General features: G+C 38.3%; 1 protein-coding gene across 2 annotated transcripts in view; it reads right to left on the bottom strand.

Moving 5' to 3' along the window:
• The window catches only part of capn8 (calpain 8), a 105,128-nt gene that overhangs the window by 40,033 nt on the left and 49,275 nt on the right, over positions 1-15,820 (bottom strand). For both annotated transcript variants that reach the window (XM_039737840.1, XM_039737839.1), the window contains exons 3-4: positions 8,610-8,728; positions 5,321-5,454 (exon numbers count right to left, since the gene is read on the bottom strand). In XM_039737840.1, coding sequence (XP_039593774.1) covers positions 5,321-5,454; positions 8,610-8,728 — 253 coding nt within the window. The remainder of the gene's footprint in view (positions 1-5,320; positions 5,455-8,609; positions 8,729-15,820) is intronic.

Here is a 15,820-nt window from a genome sequence, read left to right as displayed (position 1 = left end):
TATTGATAAACAACAAAACACAAAAAGGCACAAAGTAAGTGAACTTGTCATATAGGCACATGTCTGCTAAGGGTTTTCATCCTATATACTACAGAGATCTCTGTTTAATTGGGCCCTTCAATGGACTGACTTACTATTCAGGGTTGTTCCTTGTCTTGTACCTGATGCTGCCGAGTTAGACTCCAGCTCCCTGTCAACTTACATTTGTTATGTTAGGTTAAGTAGACTTTAATTGTCACAGACAGAAATTAATTTGCAGCAGGAAAGTACAAAGCATAATACACTCTTACACAAATACAAGAAAATAAGCAAAGACACAGCAACTGACAGTCAATGTTATCATAAGAACACACATTCAACCTTAACCAGTACACAATAAAAACTCAGAGTTCAGCTGCATCCCCGTAAGTAACAGAAATGCTTATAGCTCTAGGAATACAAGAGCTCTTAAATCTGTTGTTCTAAATCTTCAACCTGATGGCAACAGTTGAAATTTAGGGAAAAAAAGAAAGGCAACTGTCTAATACTGTAGAACTGAGGCGACCTTCTTTCTAACTTGTTTGTAATACAGCTCAGTGACAGAAATCTGCTGCAAACTAATAACTGCACTGCAATTTTTTACAATATTGTTAAGATAGCATATATTCTCAATACTGAGGTTGCCAAACCAACATGTAAAGAAAAAAAAGTAACAACAGGTTCAATAAAAGCCTTATAAAATAACTTCATTATGGTATTGTCCACTACAAAACAATTGAGTCTCCTGAGAAAGAATAGCTGGGTCTCTCCTTTGTTACAAATGTATTCTGTGCTAAGATCAAAGTTTAGCCTGCTATCAATGATTGCCCGAGATATCTGTTGTGCTGTACCATCTCCTTTTACTTAATGTTGAAAGAAGGAACAACCATTGAACAAACTCATCAACAAAAGGTCCACGGCTGTCCTTCTTATCTTGTTAAAGACTCATAATGACAGCATCATCTGCACATTTCAGGAAACGTCTGTAATTGAGTGAACTCCTGCAGTCATTTGTATATAAGATAAACAGAAGAGGAGACAGACAGCCAGCCTTGAAGTGAATCAACAGATAAGTTAAGACCACCAGAAAAACAGCCTTTAACATTCACTGCTTGTGTTCTGTTATTTAGTTAGGATCTCAACAGAACTTATCAATCAGTTTCTTAATTAAAATGTGGGACTAGATTTATTAAAATGATGAGAAATCTATAGACAGAAATCATGGAGGATTTTTTGTCCTTCCATGTGCTCATACAGTCAATTTAGAACTTAATTTGTTCAGATAATGGATAGCTGGATCACATGGTTGCCAATGAATGTGTAAGCAGTGCTCTTTTGACCATTTCCCATTACCTCATGCCTTCACAAAACATGGCTCCTTTTTCATTTATTCATGCTTGTACTAAAGGAGGATTTATACTCAGCTGCAGGTCTTTTCTCTTTATGATTTTCTCCTTGTGCACACATAGACAACTGTCAGCAGGCCAGCCCTTTTTTTCTTAGTCAAAAATAGGTTGGCTTTGTTGCCCATCATCTCACTTAGGTTACCAGAAAACCAAATGCAAAGCTTTCATTTATCCACTGAACAAAAGGTGCAGTCAAATCTCATGTTTACCAACAGGGTGGTTTGATTAGATGTGTGGGCCATCTGTTCACTGATCTGAAGTCTTTGATTTTCTCTGGTGAAAGAACATCAAATATTTGATGCTTTGTCTTCAATTAACATGGACCTTCTGTACAGTGGTCTTTGTGGTATCTAGTCAAACAATAAAGATTCATACATGTTTCCACTTATAGTTAATGCAGCTCCTTTTTTTCAGATACAATGAAGAGGTGGCCTGCAGTGGGCTGGCACCCTGCCCTGGGCCCTGTGTTGGCTGGGATAGGCTCCAACAGACCCCCGTGACCCTGTAGTTAGGATATAAGGAGTTGGATAATGGATGGATGGATGGATGGATGGATGGATGAATGAAGAGGCAGCATTTGAAATTGGGAACATTAGGTCACCATTAGGGTGTAGGACTTGGAAAACCCTGCTGTAGTATTATATCAATAAAAGTAAGAGCATACACTGAGACAAGTTATACATTGTCTTGTTTCTTCCATAATAAAGACAGAGGCTGCAACCTGGACATTAGGTACCCTAGGAATTATTATAGATGAATATATGATGTCAAAGAGAAAACAAGTTTAAACATTGTATGACAATGGCATAATATTCAGATGCATTCAGCAACTAAGTTAACTAATACAATATGTTACATTTTTCTCTCTCTATTATGAAAGGAAATCCTGAGACGAGACATTTTCAAAGAGATAATTTCAAGAAGGAAACTGGAATTTTCAGAAGGAAACTGAAGAGAAAGTGAGGAACTTAAAATTACTCATCGGCTTTAGGCCTCAAATCACTTGGATGATACATGTATCATTAGAAAGGAAAAAAAAATCAATGATTTAACAATGAACTGACATGGTAGAGTTAAACTACTAACAAGCTGTGAAATTAAATAAGATCTGTTATTTGTGAGGATTGGCTTCTAATTAAGCAACTGGGTTGGAATAAAATCCTGCAGCCACTGCAGATCTCCAGGGTTGGAGTCGGCCAACCCTACTATCTTTTTCTTCTTCTTTCGGCTGCTCCCGTTAGGGGTTGCCACAGCGGATCATCTGTCCGCATATAATTTTACACCGGATGCCCTTCCTGATGTAACCCTCTCCATTTATCTGGGCTTGGGACCGGCACAAAGAAACACACTGGTTTGTGCATCCTCTGTGGCTGGGTTGTTGGCCAACCCTACTATATACATACAAAATAAAAGAGAGATAAAGAAAAAAAGAAGGAGCATTAACTAATATTGGGAACATTTTTTTTTTATTTAACATGTGGTCTTGTGGATGTATTTGGTTTTCCTAAAATGAAATGTGACTGTAATCAATGTATAAAATGTAATTATAAAAATACGACAAAAAGCAATATATATATATATATATATATATATATATATATCAGATGGTTGTGGCGAGTGCCCTCTTTTATGCGGTGGTGTGGTGGGGAGGCAGCATAAAAAAGAGGGACATCTCACGCCTGGACAAGCTGGTGAGGAAGGCAGGCTCTATTGTAGACATGGAGCTGGACAGTTTGACATCCATGGCAGAGCGACGGGCGCTGAGCAGACTCCTGTCAATCATGGAGAATCCACTGCATCCACTGAACTGTATCATCTCCAGGCAGAGGAGCAGCTTCAGCGACAGACTGCTGTCACCGTCCTGCTCCACTGTCAGACTGAGGAGACCCCACACTATGCGACTCTACAATTCCACCCGGGGGGCTAAACATTAACATTATACAAAGTTATTGTCTGTTTTACCTGCATTTCTATCACTCTTTAATTTAATATTGTTCTTTATCAGTATGCTGCTGCTGTAGTATGTGAATTTCCCCTTGGGATTAATAAAGTATCTATCTATCTATCTATCTATATATACAGTACTTTATATATATATATATATATAGGATTATTTTTGTGCCTGTGTAAAACATGAATCATATCTATATAAATATCAATAATAATAATAATTATAAAATGTTCAATGTCAATAAACACCCTGTGATACACTGTATTATATTTAGTGTTGTTCATCTCATTCACATGTGAATTCTGAGAGCTAAGAATTATGCTTGGCCCTCCCAACATCACCTACCGATGCCACTGTCCATTTTTAAACTTGTCCTCTGTTTAAATCAGTTAAGGCAGGTGTGCCTTTCCCGTGTTATTAATTAGTTCAAAGGCCATTTAGCTGCAGGTTGATAACATCGGTTCTTTACAATAATAACCTGCAGATAATTGTCAATTCAGTCTTATACATGCTTACATAACTGCTTTCTCCTTCTATTTACTTCCAGACAAGTGACTTTTTTGTATTCTAGTAGTTCATTCACCTAAAACAGCAGGGGAAGGAAGCAGCTGTGTTGAGCTGTTTGGGCCTACACAGTCTGCCTGTCATATGACTTGCAATGGGCCTCCAAGGAGATGTCGGACAAGTAAAAGAAGAAAACACACAAAATATACAATCTCAAAAGAACCACTCTTGAGATAAAATTGAAACAGTAAACAAATTCTTAGTTGAAATCGCACTGAATGTTTCTCTGTTTTAAGATGGACAGGTTTGTAAACTTGCCAATGCTTTTCAATGGGAAATTTGGAAATTTTAAAAATTCATACGGAGTGATCTGTTTGAGCTTTCCAAATGAAAATTGAACTGTCTCAAGAAAAAAAGTGTGCCACATCTCAATAGAATTGGTACATGGGTGGCCAAATTGTTTCATGCGGACAGAAAGACAGACATTCATAAGCTTTTGCAATAGATGATTCGCACATTAAACTCAAACTTACCTAAAAGCAAGATGCAAAACTGAGGATACTCACAAACTGCATTGGATGCTCAGAGGCCTTAAATAAAGAAAAACTGGAATATCCACCCAATTTCCTGCGCATGTTTTATCAACCAGCAAAGCTGGAACCTATCCTAGCAGCATTAGGCTTAAGGAAGATGCCATTATTGAAATAAAGACAAAACTAGAATGCTTAAACATGGGAAGAATTTACAAACCACACACATTAAAACATTATTGCAAAAACGTTGACAAGTACAGCTCATTCAGCATTACAAACATGTCAGTCCTATTTATATAATTTCTCCAAAAAACATCAGGTTGAAATCTGAAGGTCCCAAACTTCATACTCTCTAACACATTACTTATTCTATGTGTCTTTAGTTCTCCATGAAGAAAACTTTTCTAATGTTTGTGTGAAATTTACCCTTAACAAGTTTTCATTTGTGTCCCCAGGTTCTTTTGGAGAACTCATTTGGAGGTGACAGCTTGGGTCCAGTTTTATGTATCAGCCATTGTTTCATCCATGGCTCAAGAATTTGTCTGTCTATTTAATCTTTTTATTCTCTTTTAAATATTATTGTGCACATTGTATTATTCGTTCTGTCTTAGGTTTTGTTCCTTATGTGTGTTATTTTTGCAATATTATGTTGTTTATTAATTGATTTGATATGTTGCATTAGTATAATATTATAGGTATTAGTTTTACTTGTTTTCTATCCTTTCCCCTATCCCTCCCTATCCTTACCTTTGTGTTCCTCTCAAGTAAACCTCTTATAGTCTTTAAGATATGTAGCTACATCTATGAACAGCTTTTATTATTTGTTGGCCTTTACTTTTGAAAGTCTGTTTACCATAAACTAGTCATAGTTCTTCAAGCTGACAGCCCTACCTTTCAGATCTACTTACTTAGCATAAGCTTTCTCCAGCAGAGCACTCCAGAATTCAGTTCCTTCAGCAGAGTGGACAAATAACAGTTCTCCATTTCTTGTGGGTAATCGATCATCAATGACCACATCAACCCACTCTCCATACTGCCAGAACTGAAAAATAAATGTTACATAAAATACAATGTCAGAGCATCACATCACAATTGTTTGACTGATTGATCACAATTTAGTATGGTTAGAGGACACTCCGAGAACATTCACTAGCAAAACTGGCATGGCTTTTACAATATTTTTAGCCCCTAAGAAGGCGATTAGTCAATTTACTATTCACATGATCACTTCATATGATGCATGCTAAGAAGCATTTTAAATTTCTTTGTGCCACTAGTCTTTAAAAGTAGCCAAATTTTCCCCATCAAACAAGATACCCCACAGCACCCAAAACCCAACAGTTGTCTCTACAGAACAGCATGAAAAGTGCATCAAGACACATAAAATCCTGTATTTGAGAAAATATGGCAATGCTAGAAGGTCACAGAAACACTATATATACTTGAGGGCTTCGCCCCCTGCTCACTTCGCTCGCCAACCCCCCATGTTTGGTTTTCCAGAAACACACTTTTAAGATTTTTTTTTTCCTTTGAATTGTTGCTATTTTATTAGTTTCACTTTTATTTCAGAACTTCTGTAAAAACAATATTTGGAATCTTTTGAGTCCCAATATACAGGATCTTTTAAATGAGGTCAGTGAGACGTGTTTAATGACTTTGTACCATAATTCAGGATAGCTTTCTCTGTTTGGAATTTCAGCACAGAGAAAACGATCTTCATCATCAGCAGTTAATAATTTCTTTTGCAAAGTAACCAATAAATGCATGTGAGGTAAACCTCTGACTTAAACTTCAAAGCCTTACAGTATTTACATACTTCTGACATATCACCTGTGTCCATATATTCGATCTCTATTCGCCTTTTCGTAATTTCTCAGAGTAATAATTTCTCTTTTTTTGCGCTAATGTGATGTTTACTTTCTTTGGTTTGACACTGTCATTTTTTCAGCTTTCATATTCTGTATCTTGCTCTGCATGTGTTTCTACAAGTCTTTTGAATTCCAGTTTTCATTATCTCTAACCTGCTCTGCATGTGTTTAGCGCCAACATCTGTGAACATCTTTATGAAGTTCTACTTTGTCTTTTACTCTCTGTTTTTTTAATTCTGAGCCCGATTGGACGTGCTTTTTTAAATTACACTTGTTCCAGGCTGATAAATACTTTCCTTATTTTCTGAATTTGCACCTAGATTACTCTTTTTCTTTTTTGCTATCCAATGCTTTTGGAGAGCTTTACACACAGCTGTACTTATCAATAGCTCCTGATGACCCTGATTCTATTGATTCACTAACAGAATGTCTGACTTGTATCTCAGAATGGATGAATAGTAATTTCCTCAAGTTAAATAAAGAGAAAACTGAAATCTTAGTGATCAGCAATAATGGATACAATGAGGCTATTAGAAATAAACTGGATACATTAGGATTAAAAGTCAAGACGGAGGTAAAAAGCTTAGGGGTGATTGTTGACTGTAATCTGAATTTTAAATCACATATTAATCAGATCATTAGGACAGCATTTTTTCACTTAAGAAACATAAGTAAAGTTAGACCTCTTATATCACTGAAAGATGCTGAGAAATGAGTTCACGCGTTTGTTTTCAGTCGACTAGATTACTGTTACGCACTCCTCTAAGGACTACCTAAAAAAGACATCAATCACTTGCAACGAGTGCAGAATGCAGCTGCTAGAATCCTAACTAGGAAAAGAAAATCAGAACACATTTCTCCAGTTTTAATGTCACTACACTGGTTACCTGTGTCATTCAGAATTGACTTTAAAATTCTGCTTATGGTTTATAAAGCCTTAAATAATCTCGCCCCATCTTATATATCAGAATGTCTGACACCTTATATTCCAAATCGTAACCTCAGATCCTCAAATGAGTGTCTCCTTAGAATTCCAAGAACAAAACTTAAAAGAAGTGGTGAGGCGGCCTTCTGCTGCTATGCACCTAAAATCTGGAATAGCCTGCCAATAGGAATTCGCCAGGCTAATACAGTAGAGCACTTTAAAACACTGCTGAAAACATATTACTTTAACATGGCCTTTTTATAACTTCATTTTAATCTTAATTTAACTTAATCCTGATACTCTGTATGTTCAATTTCCTCAAAATAACTATTCATGGTGGCTCTAAAATCGGTACTGACCCCTACTCTCTTTTCTGTTTCTTTTTCCGGTTTCTTTGTGGTGATGGCCTGCGCCACCACCACCTACTCAAAGCTTCATGAGGCTCCAACAATGATGGACGGATTAAAAGGCAGAAGTCTACGTGACCATCATCATCATCAAGCCCTTCCGTGAGAATCCTAAATCCAAAGAGGACTGTTTCATTTATGTTAGGTAGAATGTCCAGAGGGGACTGGGCAGTCTCATGGTCTGGAATCCCTACAGATTTTATTTTTCTCCAGCCGAGTTTTTTTGTTTTTTCTGTCCCCTGGCCATTGAACCTTACTCTTATTCGATGTTAATTAATGTTGATTTATTTTGTTTTATAATTGTGTCTTTCATTTTTCTATTCTTTAATATGTAAAGCACTTTGAGCTACTGTTTGTATGAAAATGTGCTATATAAATAAATGTTGTTGTTGTTGTTGTTGTTTTGAGTCTCTTTTCTCCGCACTGCTTTCTTCTTCGTTTAGTTTTTGACGTTTCATTTATAATGTATTGTCCTTATATGCTTTATATGAGCTGAGAGCCCTAGATCTGTGTGGACTCAAAGCCTTACACTCACACGACTGAGTGTTTTGCTGCCCGTGGTCTTATTTGATATTGGTTTTAAGTAGGGCGTGTCTTGCAAGAATCTCATGTTCTACGTCATCGCGAGACGGTCCTGGTTCAATCTCTTGGCACAAAGTCTCATGTTTAAGGTACCCGCGAGACGCTCCGTGGCCAATCTCTTTTGTCTCACGGGTCTTTTAAGTGTCTTCCGTGATCTTAACGTGAAGATCACGTCTCGTCTCCCGTCTTTCTCTCCCAGGATTGTTTTTTATAATAGAGACATATAAACATCATTCAAAGGAGGTTTAATAGCATTTATGGGAAAAAGTTCATGAACCTTTTCTATTTTTCAAGATTCCTACATAAATGTAACCTTTACCTTGGTCATAATAATACATAAAAAGTCTGATTAAACAAACAGAACACACAAAAATCGAACATTGTTTATTGTCATATCTTAAATTGAATCTTTTACCTGAAAGTGAAATATTCCTGCATAGTTTTCTTGAAAGCTTTGTCCACTGGGAACAACACGGGCCAGGATTTCCTCATCAAGGGTCAAGGATGCAATAGCAGCCAAGAGCCAGCAGTCACCTAGCACAGGAACAAACAGAAGCTTCAGACTTATTTACTCCATTTAGCTGTTGCCTTTCAAAGAAATACATCCATTTTTTATGTGGTGTCTTTGCTTTAGTTTATCATTAATATTATTGTTAATAAAAATAGCAAGCTCCATTACACTCTTAGACTAAATATGAAGAAAAGTGAGTGGCATTCCCCTACTTCATGTTAGATGAATGCAAACAGACAACAAGCCATTTGGGATTTGTCTTTACCCTTAAAGCTAAGCTCACTTGTGTCCAAACACCGTAAAGAAGAACAGAACCAAAGGAAAGAACTTTAAAAAGGGAGGTTAAACGAATACTACCACAATCTCTTTAAATAGCAGGATTTGCAATGCTGAGCTGAAGCTAAATCAGACAAGGACAAGGGGGCCATGATCAAGCTGACAAAAATCTTAGAAATGCAATCATAGTTAAAAGAGATGTGGAATTCAAAAAACAGGTCTGGGCAAAAATCCAAAGTAGAACTAAGCCAAAAATTGGCAACAATGGCCATAACAGAGCAGTGAAACTTGAGAGAACAAAATAAAAGCTTGATGTAATACTAGAATGAAGCAGCAAAGCTGAAAGTCTACTTAAATCCATAATTATAACTTTCTGTCAAACAGAGTGCATGGCCAAGGATCAACAATATGTGAAAGGTACTGCGATGAGTGTGTCTAATGTGACATGGAAAGTGTTTATAAAGACACAGTTTAATAAAGTCAGCATTAAAGCTCAGATCTTTATATGTTTTACTTTGATGTTGCTTCTTTTCAGGGTTGTTTATTTGCTCTTCAGCCACCATAGTCATTACTACATTAAGTATAGCTGTGACTCAGGCATATATTTACCATGTGATGTCTTTATATTAAAAATAAACCAATATATTAGTGCGCCATTTCTGTTAAAGAACACCTGTAGGTCGAACCCGTGCTTATCTGGCAATTTCTGTGTACTTACTGACAGCTTGGCCTAGTGTTAAGATGTTGGGCTTTACATCTTAAGCTGCCATATGTATTTTAAAGGGATCACTTTCCTTTAAAAATATATATTTTTTTTAACCTAATGCTAGCTCAAAACACTTAAACACAACCCAAAACATCTCACTCCACAGTTATTTACATCATTAGCCCAATAAAGGATACGATTTCATATACACCCCTCCTTTGGGCTCTGTCAAAAGACACTCTGGTAAAATGACGCATTCTTTCACAGGGCCCCATTCGCAGCTGATATAGTGTATCATATTACTAAAATCCTTAGGAATGGGTTTAGACAGTATATGCATGCTACATCTATATGTAAATATAAAAAAAAAACTCATACACATATCTGCATATCAATTTAAAGCATAAATCCCAGAGATATTCACAGTAGGTATTTTGGTGTCTTGCTTCTTCAGTGCACTGTCCAATTAATTCATTTAAAAGAGAATGTCAAGTATAAATAATCGCACACCCTTAAACTCTGATCTCTCAATGCACCTTCCACCGACTATTTCTGACACTTTGATACTGCTAAGCAAAAATAAGAATGTTAGTATTTATTCTTCTAGCCTTTACGAAAGATGTGCACCAGTTCTGTTCTGTACATTGTAAGATATGGCCGGCCATTCATCCCAGCCAATACCCTCAAGCCTCCAGGTGGAGCCCTCCTTGCAGCATGGAGGTCCCCAGAAGACCAGCAGGGCATCAGGGACAATGTGGTTTTTATGCACAGCCCTGCTGGATGCCATGGGGGCACAGGAGGGAGCTGCAGGGGGGACCGAGGGCTTCTTCGTGCCCTGTGACCGGGAGGTTCGTCATAGGAAGAGCGACGGACTTCCGGGTTGAAGAAAAGAACTTTTACCTGACCCGGAAGTGATTGAGAATCACACGGACTGGGGATAGGGAATACTTCCTGGTCCGGGAATATAAAAGGACTGTGGGAGCTCCCAGACGGGGAGCTGAGTTGGGAGGCAGGGTGGCTAAGCGTCTGGGAGTGGAGGATTGTGATTTATTGGTTTATTGAAGAATAGTGGAGTGGTGGTGCTTTGTGCACAATTATTATTATAATAAATAATTATTGGACTTTTTATCTGGTGTCTGACGTGTGGTCTGAGGGTACAAGGGTGCGAGGAAAACCCTAATCTGTCACAACATTTAATCCATGCTTTGATGAATGGAGAGAACCTGCCAGAGGAGATAGAGTGAGATAGACATCAGGAAAGAATGAAAGTCTACTGGTGTGCATCTTGAATGAAACAGTGCTGTCAGAGGATGCCATGTGCTGGCCGGCCATAGGTCAGTGATGGTAGGTCTGTCCAAGAGTCAAACATCCAATCTGTGTGCTGGATCTCAAAGACTGGAATCTGGAGTATCATAATCACTAGCGTGTGATGTTGGGGAGGCACCCTAGTCGTTCTACAAACATTCACATGTCAAATGCACTACCAGGTAGTACATAATTTAACTTGATGCTTTGTCCTTTTGGAAATTATCTGGGCAAAGGCTTTTCTTTTTTTTTTTGTTCTTTATTTTGCCTTACACAATTCAAATTTACAATTTGTTAGTTTTCGTGTACCCCTTGGGGTCAGAGCGCAGGGTCAGCCATTGTACAGCACCCCTGGAGCAATTACAGGTTCAGCAGAGTAGGATCTCTTTTGGCAGTGACAGGGATTCGAACCGGCAACCTTCGAGATACCAGCGCAGATCCTTATCCTCAGAGCCACCACTCCAACCCTTGCACAATTAAGCAGGGCCAAAAGAGAGTGCAGAAACCTGTCAGTCCTATATTTCTGAAGGGTTAATGTACTGGTGGGGTGGTTGTCTGCCTCCACTGTTATTCCATGTTTGAGTGTTAAATATTATTACAACCACCACAGGGCCATCCAGTGGTCAGAATGTAAAAATTATGTCCTTTATAAAACAAACAAAAAATGCAACAAACTAAGCAACAAAATCACCAAAAAAAACTCGCTCACACATGTGGCAACATGAACACAACCAAAAAACCTCTTCTTCTTTGAAACTGAAACACAACACACTATGTTGCATGTTTGCTCTTGAAAAGAAACACAGCAGTTTAGGCTTAACCTTTCAACAGTTAAACTCCTGGACACCTGATCTAGTGATGATACAAGTAAGCAAAAAGCGAATGGTGGTCACTGACAATAAGGAAGGACAGACAGATACTGGTGGCAAAAAGGAAAATGTGATAGGAAAAGGCACCTGAGAGAGGAGGAGATGGCGAACAAGAAGGCTGAGCAGACAAGCTCTTTACCCAGGGAGAATAGGTTCTTGCTTTGTGTTTGCACTGTTCTATAAAGAATGCCTCAAACTCAAACCTCTGCAAGTCTCTAACTTTATTTTGACATCAGGTGCTAGGTTTGGCCCATCCTGGTGACAGAGACTATTTTTTAGTTATGTTCATATGCAAAGTCATGTGTAAAATGTGTAAAGCATCTCCTGAAAATACTATGCCTGCTGGTCTGTCTGTCTGTCTGCCACCTGAAACAACTCAGCTCCCAGTGGACTGCTTTTGGTGAAATTTGGTACACTTATTCTTCAGGGAAATTTATCAGAAAAGTTCAATTTTTGTTAAGATGTTTCAAATACAGTGCTCTGTACACATTTTTACAATTTCTAAAATTTCCCATTAAAAACAATTCTTGAATTTGTGAACTCGTCTCTCAAATCAGAGGAACATTCTGTGTGACTTCAATTACAAATTAGCTTATTGTTTCAAATTTGCCTTGAGCGGGTTTACTTCAGCTTGTATGTTTTGTATATTTCCCTCTTTTATTCTTCTGACAGCTGCTTCTCATAGCAAAACAGATCTCGCTTGCACACACACTCACACACACACACACACACGCTCTCACACACACACACACACACACACACACACACACACACACACACACACACACACACACACGCTCTCACACACACACACACACACACACACACACACACAAGCCACATATCTGGTACACCCGCTTCTACTTCTTCAGCTGCAACAGGAAAGTAGGTTTACTTACAGATTTTCCATTACTGTATTTACCTGATGACACTGGGCATAAGATTTGACATAATCAAATGGGATGGGATGCCTGTCCATCATCATGCTAGACTAATGCTTTGCTTTTAACTGCTTTAGAATGTGGAACAAGGTCATAGCTGCTGGAATAAACGTACCTGGACAGGAGTTGGTTTTAGGCATGACCAGAAATGACACAATAAGCATTTTACATGTCCTCTTTGGATTACCACCCAAAATCCTTGTAAGGCAAATTTGATTAAGTTAGCATAAAGCAATGCCAGTTGTGAGTGAAACAATGCTGAGGGTGACACAACATCCTTCTGGATCACAATTAAGGGAACAAATGTTAGGAGTTAAACAAATAAGACAGGTTTAATCCACCTATACTGATAAGGGCTGTTTGTGCAGGTTTCAAAAGGAATCTGGGCTATTTCTAATCCAATAAATTGAAAAAATATGGCTGTGGTTTCAAAGCACAGTTGTGAGCAACACTGTGGTACATTTTCTTTAACTTACTAATAGGAATGCCAAGCCCCTAATATTCTCTGGTGAAAAGTATTCCCTACTGAAATTACGCCTGTGGTCTTTGTAGTGTGGAGTAACTACTATCAGCAATGGGTGAGTATCCTACATTTGTGTTTTAAAGGGCACCGAGTCACATATGTAATTTGTTTGCTATACACATTTCATATCTTAGCTCAGCATTTCTCAACCTTTAAGTATTTGTGACCCGAGTTTTCATAACAGTTTTAATCGTGCCCAACGTTTTGTTGAAAGGAGCCCACGAATACCAATTTGTTCTTTTTTACTTAATGATATATCATAGATGCATATTTTATTATACCTACTTCACTTTTATCGACATTTATCTAACTCTATATTTATTTTTCTAGTATCTGAATGTAGTTTAAGTTAATTTCTTTTGGTTTCAATAGATGTATTTTTCATATTTTTGATTCTTGTTTTCTTTTTTTTAAATCTTCGCGCCCCCTTTTTTGTTACTTCATGGGGGCCCGCCCCACAGTTTGAGAACCACTGCCTTAGCTTACATTGAGCCACACTCAAAATTATTTTAGCTTGCGCTAGCAGTATACAGTGCCTATAAAAATTATTCACCCTGGATACTTTTCCCATTTTTATTGTCTTGTAAAATTGAATTACAGTGGATTTAAGTGGGCTATTTTAACACTGATTAAAAAGGAAAAGACTCTTTAATGTCAAAGTGAAAACAGGTCTCTATAAAGTGGTCTAAATTACAGTTTTTCTCAAATGATAAAACACAAAAGCCAATCCTCTAAACCAAATGACCAGTTGTTTAAACACATTTACTAAATCTAGCCATCATTTTCCAATATCATAAACACATTTCACATGAAGACACAATTCACAAAACACAATCCTCTGTTCTCATAAATCTAAACACATTTTTCCTTGCTAAAACACAAGTTGCAAAAGAACTCTGCTCATATTCTCAAATGAAAGCTCATGTGATGCAAAATGCTTGCCACAGTAAACAATATTTGAACACAATGAACACACCTGGCGTCATTCATTACACACAACGACTCAAAATTGAAGACACTTGTTGCTAATGCTGTGACCACATATATAAAAGCAAGTTCAGAGTGCACAGTTTGCTGAAGATTCCAAACAAACACAATGGATGAAGGCAGAGTCAGGGGAAGAGGAATTCGAGTCAGAGGAGGGAGAAGAGCTGGCCATGGAAGAAGAGGAGCAGGCCAACGAGGAAGAGGAGTTCAAATCAGAGGAGGAAGAGGAGCAGGCCAACGAGGAAGAGGAGTTCAAATCAGAGGAGGAAGAGGAGCAGGCCAACGAGGAAGAGGAGTTTAAATCAGAGGAGGAAGAGGAGCAGGCCAACGAGGAAGAGGAGAAGGTCCAGGAGGGAGAGCAAGACAACCTTGCACCATCATTACGGACGAGATGCGAGCAACAGTCATTGACCATGTCATTGTCCATGGCATGACAATGGCTGAAGCAGGACTAAGAGTCGATCCAAACCTGAGTAGGTTCACCGTGGCCACCATTATCAGGGCATTCAGACAACACAACAGGTATTGTACTCTATTGCTTTCTTTGTCACAATACAGTTTTACAAGCCTGTGAAAGTAGTCTATTGGTTTCAAATCAGTTGTTATTGTAAAACATGTCAATTGACAACACATGTTTCTTTCTTTAGAGTTGAAAGAATGCCACATAGAGGTGGGAGGGTTGCCATATTTACAGCGGCACAAAAAACCCTCATTGTGGATATGGTTCGTGAGAACAACCTCATCAGACTCCGGGAGATCAGAGACAAAGTCATTGCCGATAATGTCAACTTTGACAGCATTGATGATGTCAGCTTGGCCACAATAGACCGAGTTCTCCGGTGCCAAAAGATGCGGATGAAACAGGTCTATAGGGTTCCCTTTGAGCGCAACTCTGCGCGACACAAAGACCTACGTTACGAGTATGTGCAAGTAAGTATACATCCATGTTCACAGTACAGTTAGTAGACATACTGTGTTGCTCAGTGGCCTACATTACTTCTAGACAATACTGTGCTACCTGATTGAATGTTGTTCAGCCAGTCTGGGTTCCAATTGATTGCTGGACAAAGGCACCTTATCTGGAAGGTCCAGCTTGTGGTGAGTCAGTATGGTGACCTAATCTACACAATGAAGACAAAATAACTCTCCACACATTGAAGCTGCAGAGACTGTGCAGATATACCACTGTTTCCTGGGTGCTTCACCAGTCGCAGCTTTATGGGAGAGGGGCAAAGGAAAAGCCACTGTTTAAAAAAGAGCTTAGTTGCCAGAAGACAAATGGGAGACTTCTCTAGGGTAGGACAAATTCTTACTCTACTAAGATTTTTAGTGTAATACCTAGAAGTAATTCTGAGACGCTTGGTAAATACAGGCATAGATCACAATCCAACTAAGATTGGACTTGAAAAAGGCTATTCACTCATGATCAGCGTGCATCCTGATGGGTCTGAAAAGTTTTGCAAAGAAAAATGGCAGTGTCCAGGGGCCTCAAGCATAACACCATGAGT

The sequence above is a fragment of the Polypterus senegalus genome, chromosome 16 (assembly GCF_016835505.1).
Source record: "Polypterus senegalus isolate Bchr_013 chromosome 16, ASM1683550v1, whole genome shotgun sequence".
NCBI classification, from domain to species: domain Eukaryota; kingdom Metazoa; phylum Chordata; class Cladistia; order Polypteriformes; family Polypteridae; genus Polypterus; species Polypterus senegalus.
Note: the sequence above shows the minus strand (reverse complement) of the source record. Positions and strands in the feature narration are given on the sequence as shown.